Here is a 22,266-nt window from a genome sequence, read left to right on the forward strand (position 1 = left end):
GACGCTTACCTGAAGATTAGAGGCTGAATGTCCTTGACCACTGAAGTTTCTCCTGCCTAGCGATTGGTGCGCAGTGACCGTTTGTCTGTTGTCGTAGTGATTGCATGCTTTCACCAATATACCATGCCTCAGGGCATCCTTTCCTGCAACATATGAGGTAGACAACATTGACCGAATCATGAGTACCTGCCATGTATGTGGTGTTCCAACATGTGATGTAGTATCCGTGTTGATGATCTGACATGTCTTGCAGAGGTTGCCATGGCAGAGTTGTGTGGTGCCATGGTTGCTGTTCTCCTGAAGGCTGTATAGTTTGCTGTGATCGATGATCTGTTTGAGGCTGGATGGCTATTTGAAAGCAGGAGGTGGAGGTGTAAGGGCAGGTGTGGAGGTGGCAAGATGTTTGTAGTCATCATTGACATATTGAGGGCTGTGGAGAACGTGATGAAGTTGCTCCGCTCTGAGGAAGTACTGGATGATGAAGGTACTCTGGTGTATCCCGTGTCTGTTGTCTGAGGAGGTCATTGCGGTTTTTTACTGTGGTACATTGGAATAGGCAATCGATGGGTTAAGCATCATATCCTGTTCTTATGAAGGTGTATTTCAGTATCCGGAGGTGTCCGTTGCATGCCTCCTTGTCTGAGCAGTTCCTGTGTATATGTAGGGCTTGTCCGTAGGGGGTGGCTTCTTTAACATGCTTAGGATGGAAACTGGAGAACTGAAGCATCATGAGGTTATCCATGGGCTTGCAGTATTGTGATGTAAATTTGTAGTAATAACACACCACAAACCCCTGTTTGGGTTACTCAAAGAGGATAAGGCTATGTTACCCACAGCTTCAGATCAAATTCAGCAATGGGCCTTTTGTTGTAAATGCGTACAATTACAAGTTCAGAAACCATCCAGGAGGCCAAGTGTCAAATGTGGATGCCTTGAGCCACCTCCTGCTGACAGATGCGCCACAATAGTACTGCCACTGGAAGAATCTATTCTGGTTTTAAACTTTCTGGGCGCCCTTCCAGTCACCGCTGACGATACCAGACTGTGACGCGAAAAGATCCAGTTCTGGGAAAACTAAAACAGCTGGTGGTGAGGCGGGGACCAAAAGTGAGATCACAATCAGAATTTAAACTTTTCTTGATGTGATGAAACGAAACATCTTAGCAAACTGCATTTTGATTTGAGGAGCAAGAGTGATTGTCCCAAACAAAATCACTGTCTGATACTGACTGAACTCCACCAGTGTTATCCAGGGGTGTCTAAAATGAAGATGTTGGCAAGAAGTTATGTCTGGTGGCCAAAGTTGGTTGCAGACTCAGCTACGTTGGCGGTGTTATGAGGAAAATCACCAGGCTCGGATTCAGAGTCGGGGTTCAACGACAGAGTTTATTGTACAAAGAAATACTGGAGCTCCGGGGAGAGAAAGACACCAACAGCACAGTGGTCAGTTGCAATTCTTCTCTCAGCCCAGAGCACATGTCAATATACTTTTATACATTTTGTAATAATAGGTCAGTGATGAGTTTATTGTCTTTGTAACATGGTTTGTTTATGGTCAACATTGCAGAGTCATTAATAGTTTTGGTGCAGTCATTGTCAGTTCCAGCTCAGCCTTTGTTAATTTCAGTGCAATCAATGTCAGTTTCAATATCTGCGCAGAAGTCCATTGCTCTAGTAATGGGTGCTAATCGCTCTTCCTGAGAAGGACGATTACTGCAGGATGGAAACTGTATTGAGTCCGTATCAAACTGTTAGCATTTCTATCAAAGGTGTTGACTGGACCCAGACACCTCAGCGGCCAGTGTATTCTGCTCATGCATAATCTCTCCCCCATCTGCCTTAAACTAATTAACTAAGTTGTGAGTGCATTGTGCTGGCATTCTGGTGGCCCCAGGCAGTATCTGTATTTGCTCTGCTATCTCACTCCATTTTGTGGTCCGGCAGCCATCTTGTGCGTCAATGGCCACCTTAAGGCTCACAACCATCTTGTGTGTCCATGTGCCCAGTGTCACCCTAACCTGTGTCATCTCCCAAAGCAGTAGGGCAGTGCTCCGGATGCCAACCAGGACAAAAACTAGTGCCAGCAGCTCCCCTACATTCTTTTTTAATTTCAAAATATACTTTATTCATAGAAATAAATCTTTGGTACCTGTACAATTGGTCATGCCGTTCATATATTTACATTGCATGTCTTAACATTACAGTGAACAGATTGAGTTAATCGAATTTACAGCTATCATATTTACAGTTCTGTCTACTAACCATCCAATCTCTTAGTATTTAGCTGAGGCTTCAGCGGAATCCAACTACTGAGTGGGCCCCCTGTTATACGATAGCAAAGGAACCTTCTTTAACCACCAGTTTATGGGGTTACCATTGTCCTGTCTCTGGGGTAGCTGTCTGCATTCCCATGGTGAGTGCAAACTGCTGGACCCTCGCATGGCTGAGGTAGCTGTCCAGCTCCTCACTGGGGCCATTTACCCGCTCTGGGGTCATTGAGCCGAGGCAAGGGTCCGCACCGTCCAGTTCTGTGTCTGACAGTGGGACTGTCAGAGGATCACGGTTCTCAGTTACTTGTAGCTGTAGCTGTGGGGCAGTGTGTACCCCCTGGTTCTCACTGGGTGGAGGGTGGACTTCGGGGGGTCCGTTGTTTCCTGGTTGGGAGGAAATACCCTTTTCTTCACCTATGGCGCTCTGTCTCTTCTTCTGGTGATGACCGTCATTGCGCCTGTCTTCACCATCTGAAGAGCTCCCCTACATTCATGGAACTGTCAGGTAAACCTTGGATTCGCTTGCACTCTGTTATACTCGATTACTCTGCCGGCTCTTTCATGGGCTCAATGTTCTTAATCATTGTGGGGGGAGAGGTTGGACATGCATAGAGTCCATCCATCAAACACAGGGACAGCAACAGAAAAGCTACAAGCATCTTTTGCAATACATAGGCTTCTGGATGTGTTGGTCACAGACAACCGGTCATGATTTGCCAACAGGGAATTTGAGTATTTCCTAAAGTAGAATGGCATATGGACAGTTCCATACCATCCATCATCCAATTATATGGCGCAAAGTCCAAACTTTGAAGGCAGGCTTAATGAGCCAGCTTACAGCTTCACTTGATACCAAACTGTCCTGTTTCTATTCGATTATTGGACCACCCCTCATGCAACTCCAGAGATAACTCCAGCAAACTTGCTAATGGTAAAAAGACTCTGCACCAGGTTAAAACCGATCTACCTGTATTTTGGGGGAAGGGTGAAATAGCGTCAGGAATGCCAAAAGTGGACAGACTGTAAGAAAGAGAGACAGTTTACTTCAGGGGACAACGTTTGGTGCCAAAACCATGGAAATGGCCATGCAGTGATAAGAGGAATGATCAAGGTGAGGTAGTGTCCCGTGATGTGCAAAGTTTGGGTCAACAAGGCAGTCCTGAACAAGTGCGTGGACCACATGAAAACTGCAAACTAGCAAATGGGGCAGGACTAAAGCTTGCCTGGCCCCTCAGAGAAACCGGTTAGCCTGTCAGAACCTCTGTCGAGTGTTAAAGAAATCTGAGTCTGTAATTGACATGGTGGATGTTGCAGCCTCAATGCCTTTACTGCCTGAAGAAGAGGATGGATTTCTTCTGAGACGCTCCGGGCGCAAAAGACTGGGTATGGTCCGGTACAACCATCCATATCCAAGGCTGAGCCAGGGGAAACATGCCCAGTGTAAAGACACCCTAGGAGATGATGAAAAATAGCAGGCCTACAATCCTAAACTTAGAGGGAGGGAGATGTTGCGATTGTGATGAGGTCTATCAGTTGGGCCTCATAGAACATGAGTTCCTTGATTGGGGCTGTTACTCTGGTCCAAACAGGGAGGATGGCTGACAGGTGTAAACTGGAGTGTCAGAGGTTCTGTTCAGTCTGAGAATTGGCTCTGAGGAAGCCAGACCAGTGTCAAGTACTATGCACATGTAAATACAGGGTGACTTGGTGACAGGATACTAGTCTCTGTGGAGTTATTTCAGTACCAAGATGGACAGCAACAGTTTCTTTAAATAGAGGAAATTTAGAGAATTTAAGCTGGGAAAATAATAATTTGGAAATGGCAGAGAAATTGAATAAATACTTTGCATCACATTTAAAGATATGAAAGGTTTTCCAAAATTATTGAATCATCAAGGGGAAAAGGGCAGAGAGAAAATAAATGCAACATCTATCACTAGAGAAAAAGTATTAGGAAAAGTACTGGGGCTAAAGACCGATCAGTCCCCTGAACCTAATGGGGAGTAACTACAGAGATAGTGAATGCACAAGTAGTAATCTTCCAAGAATCCTTAGATTCTCGAAAAGCTCCAGAGGATTGGAAAGTTGTCAATATAATACCTTATTCAAAAAATTAAGGAGACTAAAATAAAACAGGTATCTAGCTATAGGGCAATTAGCTTAATATCTCCTACTGGGGGATTGTTAAGATCTATTACATAGGGTGTAGTAACAGAGTACTTAAAAATACATAATGCGTTCAAGCAGACTTTGCATCATCTGGCCCAGGGTCTCCTGGCAACTAAGAAATAGGTCCCAGGCTGATTCCCTTGGCCAAGACTGAGATACGTCGAGACGCTGGGTCTGCAGCTAGGCCCGGACACCTGAAAGAGGAGAAAGGCGGCCTCAATTCTGCGTAGCAGTCTCGCTGTGTGTGGCAGTTTCCCTGTGTGGCAATCTCCCAATGTGGTAGTCTCCAAATATTGTGGTCTTGTTATGTTGTGGTGATCTTGTCCCAGCATGGAGGACTTGTCCCCATATGGAGGTCTTCTTCGTCTTCAGCATCCTGGTATTCCAAAGGTCCAGCAGGCAATCTCGGAGTGGCAGTTTTGGCACGGCATGATTGTCTTCTTTGGCGGAGGCTTCCAGTTTAGTATCCAGCAGTTTGACGTGGAGGTCTTGAACCCAGCTGCATCTTCAAGGTATTCCATTATTCCTAAATTGGCTTTCCCCAAGCCCAGGAGCCATTAACTGAACTGTGATGAAATTTGTCACAATTTTACTTTTTAAAAGTATCCTTATGTATGATTCTGTCATTGATGTAGGTGCTGTGGTGGGGAAACATATAAAACGGTTCACTTTAATTTTCATATAAAAGTACGTGTCATTAAATTTCTGTTCTATTCTTTACTCAAAACAGAAGGAAACCAAAAAATAGGTAAATGGCTGTAGGCCAGTTAGCTTAGTATCTCTCATTGGGAAAATGTTACAGTTTATTACACAGGGTAGTAACAGAGCACTTAAAAATTATAATATGGTCAAGTGGAGTTAGCATGGTCTAGCCAGCTTGGCAGTGTTTTCCCAGGGTGGTGGTTTTGTCCTGGCTGCGTCTTCAGGTTATCTGGTTTGTTCCTAATGTGCTTTTCCCTAGCCCAGGAGCTGTTAACTGAACTGTGATAAACTGTGTCTTAATTTTACTTTCTTAAAATTATTATGTATGACTTCTGTCCTTGATGTAGGTGCTGTGATGGGCAACTTATAAAACTTTTCACTGTGTATTTCATGTAACAGAACACATTATAATATATTTTTTATTCTGTACTGATCTTTTCTTTGCTTCATGAAGGTGTAATTATGCTTGACAAATTTACTAGAATTCTTTGAGTAAGTAACAGGCAGGATAAATGAAGAGGAAGCAGTGGATGTAATATGTTTAGATTTTTAGAAGGTATTTGATAATGTACCATGCACTTAGTTAGTTAATAAAATAAGACCTTGTGATGTTGGAGGTACTGTATTGGCATGAATAGAGAATCGGCTAATTAACAGATGATAGAAAGTTGGGATAAAGCAGGCATTTTCAGGCTGACAACCTGTAACTAATGATGTACTACAGTGATCAATATTGGGTCCACAATTATTTACAAAATATATTGTATCTTGGATGAGGAAAGTGAATGTACTGTTGCCAATGTTGCAGATGACGCAAAAGTAGGTGGGAAGACAAATGGTGTGTATGACACAAACAGTCTAAAAGAGATATAGACAGATTAAGTTATTGGGCAAAATACAGTACAAATTGAATACAAATGAGAAAATGTGACATTATGAACTTTGGCAGGAAGACCAGAAGAGCTGAATGCTCTTAATTAATGGAGAAAGACTGTCGAAAACTACAGCACAGAGGAATTTGTGCATGAATAACAAACAGCTAACATCCAAGTTCAGTGGGTAATGGGGAAGACAAATGGAATGTTGTTTTTTATTTCAAATTAAATAGAATATAAAAGAAGGTTCTGATAAAACTGTACAAGAAACTACTTAGACCATAGCTTGAATACTGTGAACAGTTTTGTGTCTCTTATCTAAGGAAAGAGATATTGGCATTGGAGACAATCCAGAGAAGGTTCACTAGGTTTTTTACTGGGTAGAGAGGACAATGTTATGGTACGAAATTGAGTCGGATGGGGTTGTACTTGTCGGAATTTAGAAGTGATGAGAGGTGACTTTATCAAAATATACCAGGATCTTAAGTGTTTTGATAGGGTAGATGCGGAGAAGTTGTTTCCCCTCATGGGAGGGTCTCGACCAAAGTAAGTGGTCATACTTTTAAGACCGAGATTAAGGGGATTTTTTTCTCTATGAATAGTGAATCTGGAACTTTTTTTACCGCAGATATTTCAAGGCTAATCATTAAATAGATACAAGGCTGAAAGAGACACATCTTTAATCTGTAAGGGAATCAAGGATAATGAAAAAAGTTGACAATCAGATCTGGATCACCCATGATCTCATGGAGTAGCAGATCAGACTGGATGGGTTAAATGGCCTGCTTCTGTTTCTTATGGTCTTCTATTTAAATAGTTCATTTAACCCCTTACATTCATAAGCCTACCTTGCATGCTCCCCCGCCCCACTTATAAAATGACAGCTCTGATCGTCTAAGTCTGGCCTCTTACAAATTCCCCCTTTCTTTTGTTATCTACCATGATCTTTAACCCCAGTCCTTCTTTATTTTTAAGATTCTCCATAAAATCCATTTCTTTGATCATCTTTGATCACCTCTTCTAATATCTGATGCTTTAGCTCAGAACTTATCACATCTCTGTTAAAATGCCTTAGGACATTTTTGCAACGCAAATGATGATGCACAAATAAGTTGTAATTATTAAAATGTGCTGCATTCTATACTGGAGTGAAAAGTGAAATAAAATGTATTTTCCTTCTCTAACAGGATTCATCCTGTTGTTCCAGCCTGATCTGAGTAAGTTACAGTATTTCTGGTAAATGTAAACGTTACTACTCCTAAGTCAGTACTCTATATTCTTAAAATGCATAAGCTGTTAAACAATCAAACCAATTAAAAACTGCACACCAAAGCTGGTAGTTAATGTTTTTAAAGATAAATTATGTTGTATTTTTGTAGCAAGTATTGACTTCTGCCCAGCAGTACATTTTGAGTCAATATTTGATAAAATTTATGCAGATTTATAAAGCCACATTGTTCAACTTTATACTAATCACATTAAAGCTTCCTTTCCTAAATAGTTAAATATTACGTTGTGGCTTTGCTCTGGGATATTTCCTAAGTTTTATTATAGCTTAGGTTATTTTCTATTTTAAGGTAATACTGTTCTAGTCTGTTATTTCACAAACTGGGCGCAATACAGAACTGGAATTGGTCGATATATGCCTGATAACATTGATCCTTTTATGTGCACCCATCTGATCTATGCGTTTGCCAAGATGAATGCAAACCATGAAATCACAACCTTTGAATGGAATGATGAAGTTCTTTACAAAACATTCAATGATCTAAAACAAAAGTAAGTAGAAATACATTTTTCAACAGTTCATTTGTACACTGAAGATTTTCTTAAGTAATGATTAATTCTCACGTAAAATATTTTCATTTTCTCTTATCTTTTGCCCTTCCCCTCATTTTTGTTATCTCTTGTATCCACAAGGCATTGAATTGTTAGAGTACAGTTTAGGGTTTTGTCAATAAAATGACTGGCTTTCAGAAATTTGAAGTAATGTGAAAAGGTTAAGAAAGTTTTGTTTGTTAACAAGGCAGCATTGCAAAATCAACAATATTGATCCACATTGTGTGTGGCTGGTGCCCATGGAGCATATGTTGGGTCCAACAAGGACATCATTTAGAATAAGTGATGAAGTCACTAGGTACCCACTCTGATTTTTATATTGAGATTTCTTGATGTTTAGCTTAATGGCTCATTTTAATAAGATAGAAAGTTCAGTATTATTGAGGTGAGTCGGGACATTAACAAGACGTTAACACGCTATAATCTCCGTTAATTTTGGAAACTGGACATTACCTTGCTGCTCCACTTGTCAATAGCATAAAAGATGACTTGAGATTCTCTGAAGACTTCTTGCCTGATTTTGTTACACATCTCGACATTACCAACATCACTAAGACTGTTTAAAAGTGTGCTCATAGACACCTGGGTAATCTCTATAACTAAACACTGCTCACTGTTATATTCCAAGAACACTTGTATCGCTTTTTCTTTCACTCACTAAAACAAATCTTTGTTTTAAATATTGAGAAGTTCAGCTTAGTTGTTAAAATATTACCTGATGATAACTTTATTTTTTGACAGGAATCTTGAATTGAAGACTCTCATAGCTCTTGGAGGTTGGAAATTTGGTTCCGAACGGTAAAAACTATAATAATAAAGTACATAGATGTCACGAATTTGTTTTAAAAATGTTTCCTTAAAAGGTGGGGTGGTCAAGTTTATATTGGAAACGTGTACATTGGTTTGTCACAATGGGATTAATTAAAAAATATGAGTTACAAAGCTGCCAGTGAAGATTCTTTGAAAATTGGGCTGCCTCAACTGGAAAAATTGTCCAATGAACCCAACCAAACCAGAAACATGGAGTCACTGCCAATCGTAACAAGTGTGCCATATTAACGTTTTGTAGATCTACATGGCTGCTGGTCAAATGTGCAACTTATTCAGATTGCAGGCGACAATACTAGTAGCTGCTAGCAGCAACAGGGGCCTTCGTGGATGATTTCTGATTCATCCATGTCCTGAGTTCTCATATAAAGCATGTCTCGGCACTGCAATTTGCCTACAATGTCGCTAAAGAATTAGGGAACGGTATTTTCAAGAATGCTCACCTCTGTTCGCAATAGCACAATTCCAGATTGTTTTGAATGCTTTATTCTGCACATGCACCGATATCAGCACCAATGTCTTCACGGCGTTCTGCCCATGCGCTGAATTCAACTGCCGTCAGAGCATATGAGAGGTACAGTAGTATACATTGAGCAGCTTCATCTCAAAAATTAAACTAATGATTGTTCATTGCTGTCCCTCTGAGACAAGAATATTTTTGAATTATTGTAGAAGCACTGTGTAATTCCCACAGGACTGCATTACTCTTATATATAACATTTGACTTTCTAATCTGTTCTTGTACCTGCATAATCACACAATCTACAACGTAATTCTTTTGCTTTTGCAAAAATGGAGGAGCATAGTAACAAGAATGTTAGCAAGAAGCATCTTGGTGATAAGATTGCGGGTGGTGAATGCAAAAAAGGCTATAACGCTGGAAGAGAAGCTAGATCTTATAAAGCATTTTGAGCATAAGGAGAGACCATGTGATATAACTCACTTAACAAGAATGAGGGAATCCACCTTATGCATCATTAGAAGCAATGCTTAAAGCAACCTGTATTGCTGGAACAATGCTGGACGCACATTCAAGAGGCTGAATGCTGCTACTGACAGGGATAACAAGGACAAGTGTTCTTCAATTTTGGAAGAGCTTTAACATCAAGAATGATATTGACATTATTGTGGAGGCCTGGGGTAATGTCAGTAAGGATTGCCTGCATGCACTTTGGCGGCATGTTCTCTTGGATGTTCTTCAAGATTTTCAAGGATGTGAACTGTCAGAGCAGCTCCCAAAAATCAAAGAGCATTGAATTGCCCTTGTAAAGCCGATTTGCTTTGAAGAAGTGGAAAGTGAGGATATTGAAGAGCTGCTCGGGTCCCACTGTGAAGACCTCTTTGCAGTTGATCTATAACAGCTGAGAGGGAAGTGGTAGATGGAGATGAAAAAGCACATTCCTGATGAAGGACTTCTGCCCGAAATGTCGACTGACCTACTCTTTGAATGCTGCCTGACCTACTGTGCTTTTCCAGCTTCCCACATCATGACTATGAAAAAGATGAAGTCAAGGATGCAACATCATGAGAGCTTTCCAATCTTCTTTTGTCTTCTGTCCTGAGGGAAATTGAGAGGCAGTTGCAGCTCTTAGAGGACAACGATTACAATGCAGAACTCAGCAGGATAGCAATTTGTTCACTAAGACATCAACTGGCACCCTATGAACAGCTTCTTCTTGACAAGAAAAAGGGCAAAGAGCAAAATCTGGATGTCTTTTTTTAAAATCAATCCCCAAGAAACAATCAGAAGACAATCGACCACAGCCACCCACGTTTGCAACCACAACTGCACCTAAAGGTGGTAATGATGATGACGATCCCCTGACCCTGCATTAACAATATTTACTTTTGTTTCATTAATAAATATGGTTTAAACCTTCATTCAGGCTGTGCTGTACTTTGTGTTAACTTTTTGGTGATTTTTGAGTGATCGTAATTAATTTTTTTTTGCTGGTCTGCTGTTAACTCAACAATTCCCATTGGCCCTGTTATTTCTATTAAGCAAGGTTCCGCTGGAACGCAACTACAGCGTTATAAGACAACTACTTGGGCTGTCTGGAATTAAATAAATGTGGTAGATCCTGATAGTATAGCTGCCCTTTTCCCCCCATATTACTCATCTTCTGTTCATTAATATTGGGCGGTGGAGATGTACTATAATTAATGCCACTGAGCCTAGTCACAATATTCTATTTCCTGATCCAGCACTGACTAAAGTCCATATTTTCTCAGTGTCTTAAAAACCCTGCAGGTATTTGAACATGTGAGCAGGACCCAGATTTATGTCCATAAGAACCCTCACCAACCTTTACATAGAAAGCATTCTATCTGGGTACACAACAGCCTGATATGACAACTACACTTCCCACAAATGTAGGAACCTGCAGAAAGTTGTGTGCACAGCCCAGCTTGTCACGGAAGCCAACCTCTCATCCATGGACTCCAGCTACACTTCTCGTAGCTGTGGAAAGGCTGCCAACATCATTAAAGACCACTTCCACCTCGTTAATACTCTTATTCAACTTCTTTCGTCAGGCAGAGGATACAGAAGCTTGAATCCATGCACCAACAGGTTCAAGAACAGCTTTTCCCTTGCTGTTATTTGACTGCTGAACGAACACTAATTTCAAATCTAATGTTGACTTTGCTTTTGTGCACCTCCTGTAGCAGTCGTAAACTTGTATACCTCGCTCTGTTTAAGCACCCTATCATCTGTATGTCCTTGTTTGCTATGATCTGCCTGTACAGCTTGCAAAACAAAACTTTTCACTGAGTTTAGGTACATGTGACGATGATAAATCAAAGCATATGATGGAGTTTGTTACGTTGACATGTGGTGAAGGTGAGTGTTGATAAGGGATGAGAGCGCTAGAGGACCTAATCTGAAACAACTGGGACAACATCCCAGAGAACCAAGATGGACCTTTTAAACAGCCAGCTTCGGCACTCTGCAACCCCGATAATCACTTCTGATCTGCATCCACCCAAATTTATCCTTCAACTTTGCTCTGGAGTGAAGGTCCTGCCATTCTGGAATATTTTTTCCCAAACTGAATACAGTGAGCTGAAAGATTCTATAACATAATGCTACTTATCTTGAGTACAAAAATCCAGGTCTTTGTCTGGAATTTTCCATGTCTGCATTTTATTGTTGCAATTGCATGTCGAGCTGAGTCTACAAATACATAATGTATCAATAATTTTTGACCTATACACTTAAAAAATGATAAGTTGCAGAAAATTGAATTCTGAAATTAGTGTGTACATTTTATTTAAATGAGCCAATGTTTAGTGTCACTTGTGTATCAATACATTATTGCCAAACAACAATTTTGGTGTTCGTTTTAAAACCTGTTGGAGGTCAGTTAGCTCAGTTGGCTCGATGGCTGGTTTCAGAGTAATGCCTTTAGCATGGGTTCAACTCCTGCACAAGCTGTGAGGTTACCATGAAGGTCTAACCTTCTCAATCTTTCACCTCACCTGAATCATGGTGACTGTCAAGATAAACCATCACCAGCCATCTCTCTCTCATGAGAGTATGGTCTGTTAGGACTATGGCAATTTTGCCTTTGACTTTTAATCCCTTTCCAGTTCTTGAATTTTAAAATAGACAAAGAGAAACTAAATGCATTTTATATTGTACTACATTTGGAAAATAACACCACCAATTTTTTAACTTCCTCTTACCTCTCTGGTTCCTTCCTTAGTTACAACAGCATGGTGTCAACTCAGACTAATAGAGCAATATTCATCAACTCTGTGATTAGGTTTCTGAAGAAGTATGGGTTTGATGGTTTAGATCTGGATTGGGAATATCCAGGTTCCAAAGGAAATCCACCAGAAAATAAACAACTGTTCACATCTTTGATTATGGTAAGAAAATAGCTCTCAATTTTAAAACATTTAAATGTGCAGTAATATTATCATTATGTATGAACTGCTAAATATCTAAACTTCTTATTTCACTAGTACATTGCTTACCTTTTTCCATTTGAATTTATTTTCATCTGAGTGATTAAGAAAAAATCTAAGAGCATTGTTAGCCTGTTAAAGCACTAATACTTTATCAAGTTAAAACAAATACTTAAGCAGGGATATGGGGCAGAATCTTGGTTTTGAAGGCTCCAAATTGAGCTCCTATCTTCACTTTTACTTTTCTCTTTTTATCCGTGACTTCTATCATTAATACTGGCACCATGGTATGGCGACTTGTAAAAATTTTCACTTTTTAAGTAAAAATACACATAATAAATTGCTGTTCTATTCATGAACAGCTTAGAGAATAAACCATGATATCGCAGGAAAACTGCAAGTTCATTGGTTGCCAAATGTCTGCTAATTTAAATACCAGTTCTAATTTGGTTTCAGATTAAAGATAAACGGAAGAAATATTTTACAGATTACAAAGCTAAAGTCAAGTAGGAATTTAAAAATTAAATAAAAACTAATAAAATATAAATGTAGGGTCAGGAGATGTAATATTGCACCTATATGATGTGGAAGGTAGTTGACCCCATTGTTGCTAATAGTGACTGCATCTGAGGGAATTGTTGGATGCTTGAGAAACTCTGGCTCAAAGTTGATGAGCTGGAGTTTGAGCGTCAGGCTCTATGATATGTCAGAGAGGAGGCATGTTACCTGTGTTTCAGGAGTCTGTCACACCCCTTAGATTAACAACCTTGGATTCAGCCTTTGGAGAGGAACAGGAGAGTGTGACAATGAGTAAGATGTGTAGAGGGATCCAGGAGGTGGTGTTGCTTGAGCCTCAATCCTTGTTGTTTACTCCCTGTGTGAATAAGAACAGGGATTATAGAAAGATGGGCAAAATAACCATATCTCTGTATATAGGGAGCCATTCAAGGGGAGGCAAAAAGCAAAAGGTAGTCATAATTGAAAATAGGAAAGAGGCATGGATACTATTCTCTGTGGCCAAGACCAACAGTCCCAAAGGCTGTGTTGCCTACTTGGTGCCAGAGTTCAGGATATCTCATCTGGGCTGCAGAGGAACATGGAGTGGAAGGGGGAAAAAATCTAGTTGTCGTGGTCCACATAGATACCAATAATACAGGTAGAACAAGGAATAAGGCTCTGATGAGGGAATATAAGCAGTTAGAGGCTAAAATAATAAGTAGAACCAAAAAGGTAATAATCTCTGGATTACTACTTGAGCAACAAGCTAATTGACACAGAGTGAATATATTAAAGATATAAGTGAGTGGTTTAAAGATTGGTGTGGGAGAAATAGGTTTGAAATCATGAGTCATTGACACTAATACTGGAAAGAGGAAGCTGTTCCATTGGGCTCCACCAGAATCATGCTGGGACCAGAATTGCATAAGGTATGCTGTAGATTGTCCTTTAAACAAAATAGTGGGGCGGAGAATGGGTTGAATTACACAGAAAATTAGAAAATCAAAGTTAAAGGAGAAGATCACAGTTCAGTTTAGTGATGAGGCTGATTGTTATCAAAAGTAAAATGAAGAGACGGAACTTGTGAACATCATATTGTATTAAAGAACCAGCCAAGAATGCAGAGATTTGATAGTAGAACAAACTTAAAGGCTTTTTTCTCTGAATGCACAAAATTAATAACTTAACAGAATAAATGGAAGTGCATAGATTTGATTTGGTGGTGCTTAACTGGAGGCTACTCTGTGTTTCGGAAGGATAAGCAGGAAGGAAAAGAATGTGGTGCAGCTTTGTCATAAAAGGTAGATATCATTGCTGTAGTGAGAAATTACATAGACTTAGGATCAATGTGGATAGAAATAAGCAATAGTGTGGGAAATAGGTCCCTGGTTCGAGTCCTCAAACGGTATTTCTACAGTGGGCACAATGTAAACCAGGAAATAAAGGGAAATTCTAAGAAAGATTCAGCACTAATCATAGGTGATTTAATGTGCATATAGACTGGGTATAAATTAAGAGGGTAGCCTTGAAGGAGAGTTCATTGAATATATTAGAAATTGTTTCTTAGAACAATATGCTGTGAAACCAACCAGAAAGCAGGCTATTCTGGATTTGGTGTTGTGTAATGAGGTCATAGGAGAGGATACTCAAGGGAAGAGGAATGATGTAATTCTAAAATTTCAAAATCAGTTTGAGGGGAGTCCCACATTAGCGTTCTGGAGTTAACAAAGGTGATTATATAGGCATGAGGACAGCTTTTGTCCCAGTGGACTGAGCAGGAAGACTGAAATGTAGGAGTTACCAATTCCTCCCAATTAAAAAATATTCTGGAGAGGAAGCAAGATTGTAAAAGGAGGTAAAAAGATTCATGGCTAAACAAGGAAGTTAAAGAAAATAGAAAGACAAAAACTAAGGCATGTCATATTGCAAAGGCCAGTGGCGGGAAATTTTAAAAATCAACAAGGGTTTATTAAAAAAAGAATAAAAAGAGGCAAGATAAATTATGAAAGAAAACTATCACAAAATATAAAATGGATAGCAAAAGCTTCTGCATATAAAAGGGAAGCAAGTAGCTAAAATGAATGCTAGCCCCTAGGAGGATGAGACTGGAAAGACATTAGGTGGAAACACAGGAATGGGGGAGATAGTAAATCAATATTTTACCTCAATTTTCACAGTGGAGAACACTAATATTATCCCAGCAGTAAAAGTGCTGCAGAAGTTATAGAAAGGGAGGAACTTAGAACAATCATCATCACTAGGTCAAAGATATTGAGCAATCTATCAGGCATTGAAGGCAGACAGGTCCCATGGCCTGATGGCCTATGTTCTAAGGTCTGAAAGAGAAGAGAAGGCTTCTTCATAGCTGCACATCAACCCATCCCCCCACTGCTATCGCCACCAAATATTGTTGAGTATGAGTTGTCCTTCAGCTCAGAGGTTAATGCATTAAAAAACAAACTGTTATATTCTGATGACAAATGAAAAGATCATCTCAATCTCAATTTGATTTGTCAGTTTATCAAATATACTTCATACTAAAAGAGATAAAGTATCAAAAAAATGGTTTCACTGTAGAATTTGAGGGGTAATTGTATGATCTTAACCTAAATTTTAATTTACGGTGCATGCTGATTCAGAATCCATACAAAGACTCACGTGGGAGAGGCTTGGGCAATTTGTAGTTTTCATCAAGTACATCTACAGGTATGTTGTTTTCTATCAAAAGTTGTAAAATTTTTAGACTGGCATTTTGTCATCTAGGAAATTATTGCTTCCTGCCAGATTTTACCAGTGTGTTTAGTAGGATGGATGACATCACCAGATTGTGTTTTCAAGATATTAAATTACTTGGCAAGGGCTCTTATGCTGAAATATATTTCATTAAAATGGCATGTGACTGAAATGATCCTCTCAACCATTTTAGCCAGAACTGGGCAAGCTGGGTTGAAATCATCTTTCCTTTGGGAAACTGCTTTAAGATAAACATTACAGCTACAATAGTCCAACCTATGATCCCCGTAACTACTGCTGTCTTCTTAAACCATGAGATTACAGTTTTCATCCCATTATTTTGTTTCCCTAGGAATTGAGAGCTGCCTTTACAAAAGAGGCAAAAACAGGAAATGACAAACTGCTGATTACAGCTGCTGTGGCTGCTGGTAAAGACAAAATTGATGCTAGTTATGAAGTATCTAAAATATCTAAGTAAGTGTAATTTAGTTTTAAATGTAGATCCTATTTGTGCAATTAAATTTTCAAAGGGGGTTAAGTTGAACCCCCTTCAACTTCACAAACTACATTTTGATACTTGTGTTATGAAGTTGAAGGTGTGTAATGTACCTTTAAGAGACCATGACTGCTGTTCTGCACTGAGAGCTTACAAGCACCTGTGTCATATGACTAGATAACAGTCTCAACATAGTGGAAAATTGAAAATATGTAACATTTGCCTGTGAAATGGATACCTGAGTTGGTTGCTATTTGGACACCAATTAGAATTTAACCAGTCAGTTTAAATTATGTCCTAAGATACTAAAATCCAATTGCGTTTGAATTTATCGTTTTGCCAACATCGAACCAATGAAACGATCTAATGTTGGGGATATGTAAAAATAAGCAGGCATTTTGAAAATGAGAGAGTAACTGTCTTAGAGAAAGAGACCCAAATCCAAAAGATTGAAGCACTCTATCAAAAGTACCTTTTTTATATGAAACATCTTCACAGTAAAAGAACAAAGACAACCCCAGGTGATCTTCAGACGAAAGAAGACACACCGACAATGACAGCCACTGTATAGTTTTGAAGTTAAGTTGATGTAATTCTAATAAGTGTTCTGTTGGAACAGTATTTGTTAGAGTTGGCAGCAGGTAATAAGCAGTTAAGAGAAAGGGGGGCTTAGAGTAGTGACTAGTTGTTTAATGTTCACTTTTAGAGTTAAAGAATAAATTGATATTATTTTCTTTAAATAGTGGAATTTGAGAATTCTCTGTCACTCATATTTTAACAGATTACGAAGCGAAGTGAACTTTTCTAGGTGTGTAATTAAATTAACAGAGGGGTTTAATGCCGTGTTGTAACACTTGAGAAACATGGGTGGCAAACTGTGTCCAAAGCACAATAAAGCAAACCACAAAAGTTGAAAACCACGAGTGTAACATGAATCAAAAGCAGTTAATGTAAACTTGAGGTGAAAACAAATATAGATGGGACATAAGTGAAGATATGCACATTAAGTTACTGTGGTGCTGACCAACACATATGCAAGAAATTGCCTGTGAATTTTAAATTCTGAAAGGCTGATTTCTTCTGTTCAGAGCCTTTCGTGAAACTCTAGAGATGTGAGCCAGATGCTTGGAACTTTGTTTGATATTCAATTAGGACATGTTAGATTAATACTTGGTCCAGCTCTAATTATACAGTGTAACTGAACTGAGCAGCCTGGTTCCTCCTAATTGGCAAATCAGTCTGACTACTTTGCACCTACCTAACTACTTTTAACCACCTGACTTGCCATCCCATTCAACCACCTCACTAATTATACTAACTACCACCCATTATTCACTAACCAATTATCTCTCTTACCCACTTATCCTTTATCCGTCTCATCCACCCTACGTTTCTTTAATCTCACTTATTGAAAGATTTGAAACTATAAAAGCTTACTTTAATATAGCAGCTTAGAACATAGAACAATACAGCACAGAACAGGCCCTTCAGCCCACGATATTGTGCCGAACATTTGTCCTAGCTTAAGCACCCATCCATGTATCTATCCAATTGCCGCTTAAAGGTCACCAATGATTCTGACTCTGCCACTCCCACAGGCAGCGCATTCCATGCCCCCACCACTCTCTGGGTAAAGAACCTACCCCTGACATCCCCCCTATACCTTCCACCCTTCACCTTAAATTTATGTCCCCTTGTAACACTCTGTTGTACCCAGGGAAAAAGTTTCTGACTGTCTACTCCATCTATTCCTCTGATCATCTTATAAACCTCTATCAAGTCACCCCTCATCCTCCGCCATTCCAATGAGAAAAGGCCTAGCATTCTCAACCTATCCTCGTACGACCTATTCTCCATTCCAGGCAACATCCTGGTAAATCTTCTCTGCACCCTCTCCAAAGCTTCCACATCTTTCCTAAAGTGAGGCGACCAGAACTGCACACAGTACTCCAAATGTGGCCTAACTAAGGTCCTGTACAGCTGCAACATCACTTCACAACTCTTGAATTCAATCCCTCTGCTAATGAACATTAATACACCATAGGCCTTCTTACAAGCTCTATCCACCTGAGTGGCAACTTTCAAAGATCTATGAACATAGACCCCAAGATCCCTCTGCTCCTCCACCTTACTAAGAACCCTAACGTTAACCCTGTATTCCGCATTCTTATTTGTCCTTCCAAAATGGACAACCTCACACTTGGCAGGGTTGAACTCCATCTGCCACTCCTCAGCCCAGCTCTGCATCATATCTAAGTCCCTTTGCAGCCGACAACAGCCCTCCTCACTATCCACAACTCCACCAATCTTCGTATCATCTGCAAATTTACTGACCCATGTTCTATGTTTCTTTCATGAAAAGGGTGCATCCTGTTTTTATCAGACTTTTCTCATACCTGATGATCCTCCCTGATATTATTTGTATCAATTCTTTAAAGTGCCTCAGCTGTTTATGAAGTCCAGCTGAAAAATCATGAAATGATCAGAAATATTCATTGGCAGCCTCAAGACACACAGCATCAATGCTGACTTGAAGATGTGAACAACAAGCTCTAAACAGAGAGGAAAACAGTCCTTTATATTGTAGCAATGTTGATAAGGATATTGCTTTGGTTTATGATATTATATGTTTATTTTTTGTGAGTATTCAGCCAGAATTACAACAGAAGATCCATGTAATTCCTGCAGATTGTCAGTTCCTATTAGTTTATATAATACTTGGATGGATCTTAATATTCTTGGTATGTTCAATACAGTTGTAAGCACTATTACTCTAGTTTTAATTCTGCATTTTAGTGTGAAAAATGGACTTACTGTGCTGGTTTACATTTTGGAGTTTAATTTACTGTCTTGAGCTGGATTTGTGTTACACTGTCTAAAAGTAAGCTTGTTTTACGATAGGTAGGAGTAGCTCTTAGGAGTGCCATAAATCTGAATTATATTGGCCGTTATTCTGTATTAATGTATGCTAGATTAGAGTGGTGCTGGAAAAGCACAGTAGTTCAGGCAGCATCCAAGGAACTCCAGCATCTGCAGTCCTTGTTTTTACCCTGTATTAATGTATGCTGTTGTTGTTTATTGTTATGATCTACTAGTATTAGTAGAGATTATGATTTAACTTGCTTTATTTTCATCTCTTTAGATATTTGGATTTTATCAGTGTCATGACATATGATTTCCATGGTCACTGGGAAGCCATCACTGGACACAACAGTCCTTTATATCATAGCAATGTTGATAAGGGTGTTGCTTTGGATTACAATATTGTACGTTTATAAATTCTCTTATTTACATTGTGCTGGCACGAGACAATAACAAAAATCCACATTTTGAAATATTTTTTGAAAAGCGGTTTTACAATGGTGATTAATATCTTGAACTCAGTGTTGTTCTAACTGCTCCTGTTACAGGATTCTGTTGTTAAATACTGGAAAGATAAAGGTGCAGACCAAAAAAAACTGCTGGTTGGAATTCCAACATATGGACGAAGCTTCACATTGAGTTCTTCAAATTCAAATGTTGGTGCTCCAGCAAATGGACCTGGACCAAAAGGCAAATACACAAAAGAGGATGGCTTCTTCGCAAATTATGAGGTGGTAAAACTTGAGTAGCTTTAGTTTTCTTTGAACAAATGTGAATCAAAACAAACTGCTAATTATACAGTGCTCAAAATTTTGAATGTTGGTTGTTTTTGACAGCATGACCTGTAGCCCACTTGGTAATCATTTGAAAATTCAGTGATGGATTAACTTGCCAGGGATTGGGGGTCTGCTGAAAGAGGATGTGTTAGCAGTAATTGCCTAACTGTTTACAACATCGTTCACATGGGCATGTGAGGAACACTATTCCCTTTAATGTTGAAATCTTAGATTTTTTTTCTCTTTAAAAAGAATTTGAGATTGAAGACTCTCCTTCAGCAAAGGAACATATGTTAGTTTACAATGCCATCCAGATTCCTTATATTAGCTGAAAATGTAGAGGACTATTATATCAGAGTGATGTCAAAGTAAACCATTGCTTCATTTTGCTGCTAGCTTTTGTGGGATCTGTCAACCATGATTCAAAGCCTTGGTTGTAAGTCCACCATTATTTCAGGCTTCTTGCACCTGGCTTGCATATACATTCAACCAGTTTTTAAAAATCTTTTAAGAGACATTCAGTACTTCAGGTTGTTTACAGTACAAATGGATGAATGAAATGGTTTAAACCTCACTGGGATAGTATGCTGGAAATCAAGCCCCACTATTCCCAGAGTCATCGCAAAAGTTAAAGATTTCGTAGAAGTATGTAAAGTTCCCCAACTTAGCTGTCTTTAAAACCAAGGTTGAGAAAAAGTATGGATTAAATCTTTGTACTTTATAAACATTACTATTTATTATGTATAAATAGAGTTTAACTACAGTAAGCAGTTATGATTCATCGATATATAACTACTATTTAAAACTCTAACCACTATACAAAACTCTCAATACACTTAAACAAATACTATCACAAAAAGATGGGTAAGATAAGAAGAGAGAAAGACTAACATCATTTCAATGAATTTATAGCAAAAATTTGCAGTGTGATGTAACTGAAATTATACATTGAAGAATTGATTGTCTGTTAAGCCTTTCATCTGTTAGAATACAGTGATAGTTTCACTTCTTTCATGTGTAAATCACAAAACCCTTTTTTTTAAAGTTGCATTCTCGGGTTAGCTGTTAACAATGGTGATAGCTATACAATATGTTGAAGGTGTTAGCCCCCTGTGTTCTCTGTCTATCACCTGATGTTTAGATTGATTCCAATCTAAAAAGTGAGATAACAGAGTTTTACATAAATCATCAGGTCATAGACAGGGGGTTAACACCTTCAACATATTGTCTAGCTATCACCATTGTTAACAGCTAACCCGAGAATGCAACTTTTAAAGGGTTTTGTGATTTACACATGAAAGAAGTGAAACTATCACTGTATTCTAACAGATGAAAGGCTTAACAGACAATCAATTCTTCAATGTATAATTTCAGTTACATCACACTGCAAATTTTTGCTATAAATTCTGTGTTACGATCGAGCCCTCCACAATCACCTGATGAAGGAGCGTCGCTCCGAAAGCTAGTGTGCTTCCAATTAAACCTGTTGGACTATAACCTGGCGTTGTGTGATTTTTAACTTTGTACACCCCAGTCCAACACCGGCATCTCCGAATCATCATTTCAATGATTCCTGTCCATAGGACTCACTCACGTATCCTGTTGGTTTATCAGGACCTGCTTACTTCTCCAAGTATTTCAGTTGCTTGCAGGAGGCACATATGATTGGTTCACACCAACAGAGTGATTTATTGGTTAAGAACCACAGATTACCCCAACTGATCAGGCAAAATAAATTGGTTTTCTTCAGACCTGAGGATTTTTTATGCAGAGAAAAGAACAGTTTCTTCCTTTTCAGAGTCCAATAGCTTCTAACCAAACATTCAAACCCAGAAGCTGAGAGCTAATCACATGGTGGTTGTTAGACAGTAAGCCTTTGCACCAATAACTAGTCATCACTCCACATACTGATCAGCTACTTTTTGCCAGCCAAACGTACCTTAGTGCACAACCACCAGCACTAATTCATCTGTAGAAATCTCCCCCATTGCTTATACAAACATTGAGTGTCGGGTAACTTGCTTTTAATCGTCCAGTAATTCTTTCCACAATCGTTGATTTTTTTTTAACCTTAAAAGAAATGCCCTTTGGTGGTACAGTGGTAAACACTATTTTTGTAGGTGTGTTGATGCAAGTATGTTGTAATTCATCCAGAGAATCAAAACATCATCGTAATTCATGCTTTTACAAATCCTCCATTCATTTTTTCAAGACATTTGTGCACGCATAGTAGACCAAGCAAGGAAGAGTGATTTTGCAAGCATAGTAGCTTTCAATTAACAATCACACTTTCACTACAGACAGCC

The 22,266-nt window shown here is 39.1% G+C and overlaps 1 protein-coding gene across 1 annotated transcript in view; it reads left to right on the forward strand.

The window, feature by feature from the left end:
* Nucleotides 1-22,266, forward strand: part of LOC122563135 (acidic mammalian chitinase-like) — a 38,816-nt gene that overhangs the window by 3,338 nt on the left and 13,212 nt on the right. The window contains exons 2-8 of the mRNA XM_043716588.2: nt 7,204-7,233; nt 7,594-7,795; nt 8,597-8,653; nt 12,391-12,556; nt 16,179-16,300; nt 19,465-19,588; nt 19,733-19,915. Coding sequence (XP_043572523.2) covers nt 7,204-7,233; nt 7,594-7,795; nt 8,597-8,653; nt 12,391-12,556; nt 16,179-16,300; nt 19,465-19,588; nt 19,733-19,915 — 884 coding nt within the window. The remainder of the gene's footprint in view (nt 1-7,203; nt 7,234-7,593; nt 7,796-8,596; nt 8,654-12,390; nt 12,557-16,178; nt 16,301-19,464; nt 19,589-19,732; nt 19,916-22,266) is intronic.

This window comes from Chiloscyllium plagiosum, unplaced genomic scaffold, assembly GCF_037043375.1.
Source record: "Chiloscyllium plagiosum isolate Xiang-an unplaced genomic scaffold, Cpla_swu_hap1 HiC_scaffold_26, whole genome shotgun sequence".
Taxonomy (NCBI): domain Eukaryota; kingdom Metazoa; phylum Chordata; class Chondrichthyes; order Orectolobiformes; family Hemiscylliidae; genus Chiloscyllium; species Chiloscyllium plagiosum.